General features: G+C 39.6%; 1 protein-coding gene across 1 annotated transcript in view; it reads left to right on the top strand.

The window, feature by feature from the left end:
• plcl2 (phospholipase C like 2) overlaps positions 1-10,895 on the top strand; it is a 410,033-nt gene extending 399,138 nt beyond the window's left edge. Inside the window, exon 6 of the mRNA XM_085988018.1 lies at positions 7,737-10,895. Coding sequence (XP_085844144.1) covers positions 7,737-7,979 — 243 coding nt within the window. The 3' untranslated portion in view covers positions 7,980-10,895. The remainder of the gene's footprint in view (positions 1-7,736) is intronic.
• Positions 10,896-12,014: the final 1,119 nt, after the last annotated feature.

Below are 12,014 nucleotides of genomic sequence, written 5' to 3'. Positions count from 1 at the left end.
AGACTATAACCTCGACCCCTGTATTTCTTTATATTTTTTCTCTTGTTTCCTCACATGGCAGCTGTTAATGATGCTGCCATCATCATTCACACCTCATCTAGAGTCATCTTTTGTTTCTTAACTTGTCCCATTACCTCTCCTTTTGCCTTACACCATCATCCCTTTTGTCAGTCAATCTCTCCTGCCTTCCATCCTATCACAGACCTTCCCTTTGTTCTTTCCTCCCCGCACCTGCTTAAAAATCTCTCTTCTCTAACCTTTTCCGGTTCTGATGAAGGGTCCCCGACTTGAAACGTTGACTCTGTTTCCCTCTCCTCGATGCTGCCTGTCCTGCTGAGTGTTTCCAGCATTATCTGTTGTTATTACCTCTGTTCAACATGTTCAGGAGTCAAATCTGTGTTTACCCCTCCCTGGCCAACCAGAAGGTAGTTTTGAGAAATCTCACTACTCAAAACAATGGTGTTCTGGCTCACTGAAGAATTTGGTGTTGACTTGGCAACTGACGTGACTTTTCTTCTTAATAACAACAGAAAATGCTGGAAAAACTCAGCAAGTCAGGCAACATCCGTGGTTTGAGGTTAAAGGAAGCCTAGTAAGAATTTAAGGACAAGATGCTGATCAATTTGCCAGCCTCAGATTAGAACACAGTATGATCCTTACTTAAAGTGAACATCAGCACGTAAAAACATTTCTACAAATTATAAGTCATTTATTGGTCCTGGAAAGCACAGGAATATTCAGAAACACTCCATCTACTGATTCCAAAGTTCAAAAGAAACACTCTGCTCTATTTTTATATTCTCCATCGCTGCTTTTGCCTAAAAAGCTACCTCTTGAATTTGCACGAGTGATCTGCCTTCACTGTGTCTCTGGGCAGTCGGTATCACACGTTGATCACCCTTTGTGTGAAGTGGTAAATCCAAACTGCCTGTTCACATTCTCTATTCAGAGCTTGAATCATAGTCCCTGGCTAAGGAGTTTGTGGGTATGTCAAACAATTTATTAGGGTTCTGTTTATCTACACCCCTTAGAATTTTGAAAACATCGATAAGATCTCCCCAGCACCTTCTTTTCTCCAGTGTAAATACTCGCAGTTTCCAGTCTCTTCTCAAAATTCAGATGCCTGATCTCCAGTATCAGTTTAGTTACTTTCTTCTCCATTTGGGGCTGAACTAGTATTGTATATAAGCTCACTTACTGGGCTGTACGCTGCAAGATCTTGTTTGCCTTCTTTACTGCTGTCAGACACTGTTAATGGTTTCAGCAAGTTATCGACCAGTAGCCCCAGACTCCTTTCTTGTGTCCTGTGGTCTGCTATTGTTCATTTTATATTTCCCTTCGCCAGTCACATCACTTTTCATTTGTCCAGATTAAATAACATCTGCCACTTGTGACCCCAATTCACTTAACTTTATATATCAACTTTCATGACCTCGGCACATCCTTTACAGCTAATGAAGTACTTTTTAAAGTGTAGCCACTGTTGTAATTTAGGAAACGCAGTAGCCAATTTTCACAAAGCAAGATCCCACAAACAGCAATGAAATAAATGATCAGATCATCTGTTTGAGGTGTTAGTTAAGCGATAGATGTTGGCCAGGACATCGGGAGAACTCTCCTGCTCTTCTTCGAATAGTATCATGGGACCTTTTGCGTCCACCTGAGAGGGCAGACTTACTTGGTACAGTTTCTCCATGTTATTTGCAGCCCCCTCTCCCCCATTTTTTTTATCTTTAGCAAATGCAGACAGCTTCATTTCTGCCCATTTCCAAATCATTTATGTACAATGCAAACAATAATGGTCCCAGAACTGACCCCTGAGGCACCCTGCTAATCACTTTCCTCCATTCTGATGCAGCTCCATGCACAAAAGCAGCAAAAACAAAATGGAAAATTTGCATTAACAGTAAATTACTTTGGTAAAATTATGTACACAGAGTACTTGGAAGCATGATTGATGCTTCTTGGGAGGATGGGAGGAAGAAAGTCTGTTAGCATTCTGATAGACAGTTAAGTATTGTTCTTTTATCTCTTTTAATGTATTATTAACAAAATTGTCACTGATACTCAGACAAGAGGATTTACTTTTAAGGTTGATGAATGAACCATTTAAAATGCACTACTTTTTAATAGACTATTATTGCTGATAAATACCACAGAACTGATTTATTCCACAGGGGCAATAGTTATATGGTACTGCAATTTGACTCCTCGTCTGCTAGCTGTTTGATACAAGTGAGATGATATGGAGTAACTGTAGTGCCATTCTTCGTAATTGAAAGAGCTTAATACAGAACTATGTAGAGACAGTCACTCCTTTTAAGTTCAGTCAAAACTGGATGTAGGACATTTCTTATAGAATCATAGAATAGTACAGCACAGAAGGAGGCCATTCGGCCCATCGAGTCTGCGCCGGCTCTTTCAAAGAGCAATCCAGTTAGTCCCACCACCCCGCTCTTTCCCCATATCCCTGCAATTTTTTCCTCCTTCAAGTATTTATCCAATTCCCTTTTGAAGACTACTATTGAATCTGTATCCACCACCCTATCAGGCAGTGCATTCCAAATCCTAACCACTCATTGCGAGAAAAGTTTTTTCCTCCTGTTGCCTCTGGTTCTTTTGCCAATCACCTTAAATCTGTGCCCTCTCGTTATCGACCCTTCAGCCATTCTTCTTGAATGTTGCATGTCTCTGTTGACGTACAAGGTTAAAAGCTAAAGTCATTTAGCATATGTCTTCTACTTTTGTTCCGAGAACAAATAGAGCCAATTCTGTTACTTTATTACTGAGTAGTGTGACTGAAATAAAAACTTCTTTTGACTTGACTCCATTAGCTCATTATAAAGATTATACGATGTGACAGTGGGGGATCTGGGGTTTGCTTGTCCTAAGTACAAGGTTACAGAGTTACACGCCTGAGTGCAATCTTAAAACTTAAAGGCTCAGAATTTGTGATGGGTAATAACAGCAGACGAACAGCATTCGGTGTTATTACCTCTTTGCAACTGACCACAACTTCAGGATGTAGCGCATGCGCATCCTAACACGGAAATCCTGAAGTTGTAGTCAGTCATTCCCTGCTCCGACACTGGCTGCGCTGTGGACCTCCTTCCCCTCAATAGCCGGCAATCAGTGTAATCTGTGAAATCAGTGAAACTGATGAAAACGTTGGCTTTTCCACGGTAATGTCGCTGTTGTATAACCCCATTAAAAGTTAGACCTTGTTGGATTAGGTGTAACTGGGGTTTTAACAGCGTATTGACTGCTATACAATCGTTATGGCCCTGGAAATCTAATTTAAATTTTGTGGAGTGTCAAATTTCCCCATTTACAATTTTTAAGAAACTTAAAAAAAAATTATATCGTTTAAAAGCTTGTTCATATTTATTTCAGGTTTACCTTTTTCCCCAATCTTTGTTTTACTTTCTATAACATTTTTTTAAAAATCAGAATAAAAGCTGCTTTTCATTTTCTACTTCCCTGTCAGTAAGAATTCTGCATTGTGATTGGCTGCTTAGACAGCTTGTCGACATCACAGCAGCTATGGGATTCCCCATGAACTTACACTGATCTCAACTGCACGTCGAAAAAGGCAAACCTCTTGCCACAGAGATCACGAGATCTTTGTGGGCCGCTTTATTCGGGGCCAGTGGCGAGCGCCTTTATTTGCCGCTGACCCCAAGTTACGGGCCAAATAATTTTTTGCTATCAGTGTTGTGTTGATGCTGTATGTACCTTTGATATGATACTTTTCATTAACATTTTTCCCTCCTGTTCCAACACCCTCCCACTTCCCAGCTATTCTGCTTCACACAGTCGTTTTCATTCAGGAGAATCAGGCCGTCCAAAATCACAGACTTCTCCTTAATCATCAGCAATTTATTTATTTATTTAAAAGTTTTTGAGACATTGCCATCGCACTTCAGGTGTCATGCTCTCACACATGTAAACTGATGTGTCACACTTAAAGAAATATATTTTTTTAAATGAAACAAGTTCAGTTATTTTCCGTACTGCAGAGAAAGTCCCCAACTGACAAGGGTGGTCACTGTACTTCTAAAAGTTCAGTAGAAATCTTTTTTTTTTTAAAAGCACAACAAGATGGTTCCAAGTTTCAGATCCAAAAGCTATGAAGAGAAATTAAGCAAGCTAAATTAATTCTTCTTCAGGTAGTTGATAAAGTTTATAAAATAATGAACAGAATCGGCCAGGTGGATGCAGTGAGGTATTGTACATAAACTGGGACACGAGTGTCAAGGAATATAATCTACCACGTGTATATATGGGAGCTGAGATTCCTGTGCTCATACAAGGACGGGAATGGGAAAACCCACAATTCTATAGCCATTTTTCTACGGCAGGAGTTCTCAACTGTGATTGGAATATCAGAAATCTTCAACAATCATGTTAAAATAAATAATGCAAACAATATGGCCTATCCAAAAAAACACTCTCTCCCATATGTGGAACCAACGTTTCGACATGTTCAATAGGTCATAGATGCTTGCTTCCCCATCACACTGTCTTTTTGTATTTTCTGTTTTTTCAGTGTTATTACAGTGGACTTCATTACTTGCTCCAAATATTCAAGTAGACCAGAGTTGTATTCAGTAACTACTTGCTTCATACTGCAACTGTTGCATAGACTTTTACTTTTAAGCGGTCCATGATTTATTTGTTGGTACCACATCCTTCCTTTGTTTATTAGTGTTTCTGCTTCTAAACCTCAAAGTGGCGAAGTGGATGCATAGAATTGCTGATTGCACTGATTCAGTTATGTGGTGCATTAAACTAAGTATGTTCACCTGAGTCGAAATCCAAGCAAGCAAACTGTTCCTTCCCCCACCCCAGCTCCCTCCATTAGCATCAGTTTCCCAGCAGCAACCCACGCAGCTTGTGAAAATATTCATCACATGCAATAGAACGCATATCTTTCAGGTTTGGCACTCGGATACAATTTCTATCACATGTTGGTTGTGAATTTCTTCAACAATCACTCCAACTTGGGAAGGATAAACTTTGAGGTGTTACCTGCGCTGATCATATTTCAGAGTAAAATCTGCCACCTCATCCTAGGGTTTTGCTCGGGACTGTGAGACAATGGTTTGGAATTCAGTTGTAATAACGGCGAAACTGTCAGCGTTCGCCATCATCAGTAGTAGGGAAAATGCTAGAATCTATTATTAAGGACGTGGTAACAGGGCACTTAGAAAATAATAATAGGATTGGGCAGAGTCAACACGGATTTATGAAAGGGAAATCGTGTTTGATGAATCTGTTAGAGTTTTTTGAGGTTGTAACTAGCAGAATAGATAAGGGGGAGCCACTGGATGTGGTGAATTTGGATTTTCAGAAGGCATTCAATAAGGTGCCACACAAGAGGTTATTAAACAAAATTAGGGCTCATGGGATTGGCGGTAATATACTAGCATAGATTGAGGATTGGTTAACGGACAGAAAACAGAGAGTAGGAATAAACGGGTCATTTTTGGGTTGGCAGGCTGTAACTAGTGGGGTACCGCAAGGATCAGTGCTTGGACCTCAGCTATTCACAATCTACATCAATGATTTGGATGAGGGGACCAAATGTAATATATCCAAGTTTGCTGATGATACAAAGCTGGGTGAGAATGTAAGTTGTGAGGAGGATGCAAGGAGGCTTCAAGGGGATATAGACAGGCTAAGTGAGTGGGCAAGAACATGGCAAATGGAATATAATGTGGAGAAATGTGAAGTTATTCACTTTGGTAGGAAAAATAGAAAAGCAGAGTATTTTTTAAATGGTGAGAGATTGGGAAATGTTGGTGTTCAGGGGGACCTGGGTGTCCTTGTACACCAATCACTGAAAGTTAACATGCAGGTACAGCAAGCAATTAGGAAAGCAAATGGTATGTTGGCCTTTATTACAAGAGGATTTGAATATAAGAGTAAAGACATCTTACTGCAATTCTATAGGGCCCTGGTGAGACCACACCTGGAGTATTGTGTACAGTTTTGGTCTCCTTACCTAAGGAAGGATATACTTGCCATAGAGGGAGTGCAACGAAGGTTCACCAAACTGGTTCCTGGGATGGGGGGATTGTCCTATGAAGACAGATTGAGTAGACTAGGCCTATATTCTCTAGAGCTTAGAAGAATGAGAGGTGATCTCATTGAAACATACACAATTCTTACAGGGCTTGACAGGGTAGATGCAGGGAGGATGTTTCCCCTGGCTTGGGAGTCTAGAACCAGGGGTCACCGTCTCAGAATAAGGGTCGGCCATTTAGGACTGAGATGAGAAGAAATTTCTTCACTCAGAGGGTGGTGAATCTTTGGAATTCTCTACCCCAGAGGGCTATGGAGGCTGTTGTTGAGTATATTCAAGATAGAGATTATTTTTGAATATTAAGGGATCAAGGGATCTGAGGATAGTGCAAGAAAGTGGAGATGCGGTAGAATACCAGCCATGATCTTATTGAATGGCGGAGCAGGCTCGAGGGGCCAAATGGCCCACTCCTGCTGCTATTTCTTATGTTCTTACCGTGTAAAACTGAAAACAACTTCTGGTGTCCGCACATGTGCATTTAAATGCGGAAATCTGGAAGTTGCTGTCAGTGATACCCTGTTCCTCCACAGGGTGCACTGTTGCAGTCTTTGCAGATGCAGTCAACACAGAATCCGTGATTTGACGTGAACTTCAACTTTTTATGCACTATTCTTGCTGTAAAAACCATTGAAAAAGTTAAGCCAGTAGAATGAGGTGTAACTGAGTTTTTAACGGTGCACTAAATCATAATTACTGCTGAACAACCTCTCTGGTCCTGAAAAATGAATTTTATAATTCTGGAGTGTCATTCCTTCCATTCCATGATAAAAATTCCATAGATTTTTAAAATAATAATACTGCTGACTAAAATCGGGGCCAATAAATTTGAACGTAGCTAGTATAAATACCTGATTCAAATTTACAATGGATTCAAAAGTGGATATTGAGTATATCATTTTAATTTAACACTTTCTGGCCAGTCCATGAACTGATTTAGGGCAGCTTGTAATACTAATCACATCTATCCAGAACAACCTTACACAGCCCCCCCCTCTTTACTACATCTAATTGTTTCTTAAATGATTCGAGAATTTTTGTACCCACATTCCAAGTGTTGATCACTCTGTGTGAAGAAGAAGCTCCTGATACCAGTCATAAATTCAATCTACTATTGTTCAGTCCACTCAAATATTTTATTTAACTTATTATCTAATTTTTGAACTGCCTCCTTTACCTCCACTACCCCTCTTAGTTTGGTGTCGTGTACACATTTGACCAGTTTACACTGAGCTTCCGAATCCCCAAAACTTTATATAAATTAGAAACAGCACTGATCTAAACAATTGAGTCCTGCTGGAGGATTACATTAAGCTGATGTCATGACGTGAAGTCAATGCAATTTGGGGGTTTGTACTATGTGTATATTAAAGAGTGATTCCATGATGTGCCATTCCCAACGGGAAGCTGCACTCGCAGGGAAGACCAGTTGTAGAATCAGACCTACAATGTTGTTGCCTTGTCTCCAATCTGGACACCCTGAGAGTGTTGCTCCTGGCTGAGAGCACCAGATTGTGGAATCATCCTTCTAAAGCCATGCTGGTAAGTATGATGTCTTAGAGTTTCTCTCCTGTATCTCTGTTTTGTGCATTTTGTACCTATTTAAACAATTTGTTTACTTTAAGGTTTATTAATTATTCATTCTCCACAGGGACAAGCTGATCTGCTGAAACATGCTAAAATTGAAGCATTGGACAACCTGAAGCAAATCCATTATGCTGCAGTGTCTTGTGGTCTGAACAAGCCAGGCACTGGGAATGCAGAATCATCCAAGGCAAGGCGGAGCCTAGAGGCTATACCTGAAAAAGAAATTGTTGATATTGAAGCTGGAGACCAAGTTGTTGAATCTCACCAGATTACAACCACTCAAAAGTCCATCAAAACTGCCAAATGAATACAACCACATAGAACATTTGGTTTGCACTTCCAGGCCTTCTCGGGTTGGTTGGTTTTAGTACTTTGTAAAACCTAAGGCACAATTCTGAGAGCTCAGCATAATGTGACAAATGGAGCTATGAATGTAACACTTCTCCAAGTGAAAGTATACAACTCGTGATGGAAATATACTACTACTTCAAACAAGTAGTGGACTTGCCATTACATGTTCATCTGCCAAACTAATATGTGTATATGATGTCACAAAGAATTAGTCGAAGTGTAACTTTTTTTCTAGTAACTTATGCTGCCTTTTTACATTCTTTTTGTAAATGTAACATTTATCTAGATACCTAAAATTCATGTGTGCACTTGATTGCAAAATAGTTATTATACAGAAGAATATGTAAAGTATATATAAATACAATGAGGTGTGTGTAGTGATGCTACCCAAACATTGTAAAGCTTGTTGAGCCATAATGGAAACATGTATTATTGATTGTGGTCGCTGAAGCTTCAGTGCACTTTATGATGACCATTTAATCAAGAGAAAGCTGGAAAAGTTTCACTGTAAAACCTGTTCTTTCAGAGATAATTGTTAATGTCAAAAAACATTTGAAATGCTTGTACCTGGCGTCTGGTGACCAAATAGGCAGCAGCTTTTAGCAGGTTGTTGTATATATAGTTATTATTTTGTGAAGTGCAAGTAGAAAAGTTAGGCTTATTAATTTCCACAAGGAAGGATTTCTATGCCAGTAAAGTTGTTAATGCAAAGCTTGCCAGCAACCATGATCTTGTATATTGTTTAATGTGCATGATTCACTGGGATAGAAGGGAGAAACTTTTACACCTCTTTCCCTTCTAGCCTCATGAATCACATGAAAACAACAGTGTAAAATCAATAAATTGTTAACAACATCGCCAGTGTTGGCAACCCTGAACCAATTAAACTGTGGTTTGGTTTGTTCAGAGTGAGGCAGAGGCAGAGACAGAGTTGGCATATTTTTAAAAAACAAAGTCCATTTGAAACCCATAAGAGCTAGTGGTCTAGTTCACAAAACAGCTTAGTTTTGGCTGCAGATTTTTGTTCAGATTCCTAAGTACATTATGATTTGAACAAATTCACTGTTATGTCATATAAGTTATGCTTATGCTATCACTGAAAAATTAGAAAAGAACTAAGGAAATCTTTTGCAGAAACTCACTCTTTGACATACCCAGAAAGGACCATAGATGAGTATAGGAACATAGTACAGGCCCATACAGTCCACCTGGGTGGTCCTAAAAACTATTACCCTTCAATCGCCACTCCCTCAATATTGGTCCAATTCTTACTTAAACGTTTCTAGACTCTGCCTCAACCGTCTTCCCGGGCACTTGGTTCTACAAGTTCACTAACTTCTGCGCAAAACAGTTAAATGTAAACTGTCTGTGCACCTCCCCTCTCTGAATCTTGGGCCGTGTTCCCAGCTCTAGAATTTGTAGTCATCTCAAACATTATTAGGGTTTAATTGATCTGTTCCCTTAAGAAACTTGTTTAGGAGCTTCCCTGAGCTTTCTGTTCTAATCAGTCACAGGCTCTTAAACCTCCTGCAGTGAGAGAGCAGGTTTTCCTGTTCTTGCACATGATGTAAAGGATTACCTGGATGCAGCACATAGAGGAAAATTAGGTGGACTCCATTACAGCATGCAGTTCTCTCTGGCCAAACTTCCTCTAAGCATTGTGGCTATTTGGTCCTTTCCATAAAGTACAATGAAAAGAAAATCTCCCCTGCAATGCCTTAAGTTAGGTTTCACTTTGGTTGCCCTTTCCTGCCTGCCTCCAATGCCTGGATACCCTTGGTGTGGTATAGCAAACTAAATTGTACACAGTACCCCAGGCATGGTCATACCAGTGCCTTGTACACACTCATCACTTCCTGGAATTTCTACTCTATCCATTTGGGTATCCATGCCAAGATCCGGTTAGTTTTCCTTACTGCTGCGCAGATTGCACCTTTGGTTTCAGTGAGCTATCCACCAAAACCGCAGATCATTCTCCTGTGTTGTTTCCTGTAGCATAGAGCCATTTAGATAATGTTCCCACTGTTTATTTCCCTTCCCTAATCTTATCATCTTGTAATTGTCCACATTAAATGTAATTTGCCATTCATTAGCTTATCTTCCCAACTTATCAAGATCTTTTTATATCTGTAAGAAGTCACACAACACCAGGTTATAGTCCAACAGCTTTATTTGAAATCACAAGCTTTCGGAGCGCTGCTCCTTCGTCAGGTGAAGTGGAGAAATGCATAAGATACTTTTATCTCTTCCCTAGCAATGACCCTAGCATTGATCCCTGTGGTATCCCACTAGTGATCTTTTTCCATGTTGACACAGCTCCATTCACAACCTCCCCTTCGTGGCAGTTTCAACAGCCTTAATTTTAAGCCTTAATTAAAAACTGCCTTGGTAGGCTGTCATGATAAAGAAATACGTTAAAGAATGAAAGAAAGACTTGCATTTATATAGCACCTTTGGTGACCACCCAAAGTGCTTCACAGTAAATGAAGTACTTTTGAAGTGTAGGGAAACGCAGCAGCTAAAGTTGCACACAACAAGGTCCCACAAACAGCAATGAGATATATGACCAGTAAAACTTTTTAATGATGTTGTTTGAGGTTAGAAATATTGGCCATAACTCCCCTGCCCTCCTTCGAATAATATCATGGGATCTTTTACGTCCACCTGAGAGGGCAAACATCTCATTCGAAAGGTGGTACATCTGACAGTGCAGCAATCCCTCAGTACTTAACCTCCAGAGGAAAATATCAGCATGTTTTCTCCAACACAAAGTTAATCAAGCAAACTTCATAAAATATATATACAAAAACAAAATACTGTGGATGCTGGAAATCTGAAATAAAAACAGAAAATGCTAGAAATACTCAGCAGGTCAGGCAGCATCTGTAGAGAGAGAAACAGAGCTAACGTTTCAGGTCGATGACCCTTCGTCAGAACTGCCAGTTCTGATGAAGGGTCATCGACCTGAAACGTTATTCTGTTTCAATCTCTACAGATGTTGCCTGACCTGCTGAGTATTTCCAGCATTTTCTGTTTTTATTTCATAAAATATATCTCTGCTTACATTTCTACTATTTAACCTTAACTGGTTGCATTCCACAGATTACTTTTCCTTGAATTCAACAACAAAAAATGCCATGGAGATAGATTTTTGTCTTCACCAACTGGGAGCTAATCTGACGGAGCAGATCACTCGCTCATTATAGAGCCCACCCAGTGAAATCATTGGAATGAAAATCAGGTGGGTTCTATAAAAGACTGGTGATACCCTTCGTCAGATTATCACCCATGCGGTGAAGACAAAAATCTACCTCCATGTTTTACCAAATACTTATCTATGTAAATTCTATTTCAAACATGCTGTTTATCCAAATCTATTTTGAAGGAATTAACAACAGCATTAACCTTTGCTGTTAGTCTCCTATATGGGAGGAAAGAATCTCTAATCTAATTTGAGATTGGGTTTGTTTTACACCCCTTGTTCTGCAGTTTGACATACATGATCCAAATCAAATAGCTTGCTAACATCTCTACCGATATTCAAAATGTGGCCTCATTATTGATCTACACAAGGTTAGAATAACTTATTTTTCCTCCAATGAAAACAAATACTTGATATACCTTGTTGACGGCCCCTTACATAGACCAGAAAGGTTCAGTGAATGATCAGTACTCGTACTCCAAATCTTCCAGTAGTCCATCTTTGCTAATGGGCACCCCTTGGAGTAATTTTCTGTTATGGTGCATGTCAAAAATTTAAATAGTGCAATAAATGGCTCCTGTGCCTCCATATCTTTAATAAATAGTGTGAAGAGCAATTTGATCTAAAACGCAACAGTGCAGCCATCGACAGCAAAGCCAGTTTTCAGTCTAATTAGCTAATTTGAAGTCAAGCTCATGAGCCTTAAACCTTACCTACAAGCCTTATATGTGAAACATTACTGAAATTCCCTTGGAAAATCGAATTAGATTACATCCACCAGACTGTCCT

Source organism: Somniosus microcephalus, chromosome 5, assembly GCF_052327205.1.
Source record: "Somniosus microcephalus isolate GS21.2 chromosome 5, FLI_Smic_1.0, whole genome shotgun sequence".
NCBI classification, from domain to species: domain Eukaryota; kingdom Metazoa; phylum Chordata; class Chondrichthyes; order Squaliformes; family Somniosidae; genus Somniosus; species Somniosus microcephalus.
Note: the sequence above shows the minus strand (reverse complement) of the source record. Positions and strands in the feature narration are given on the sequence as shown.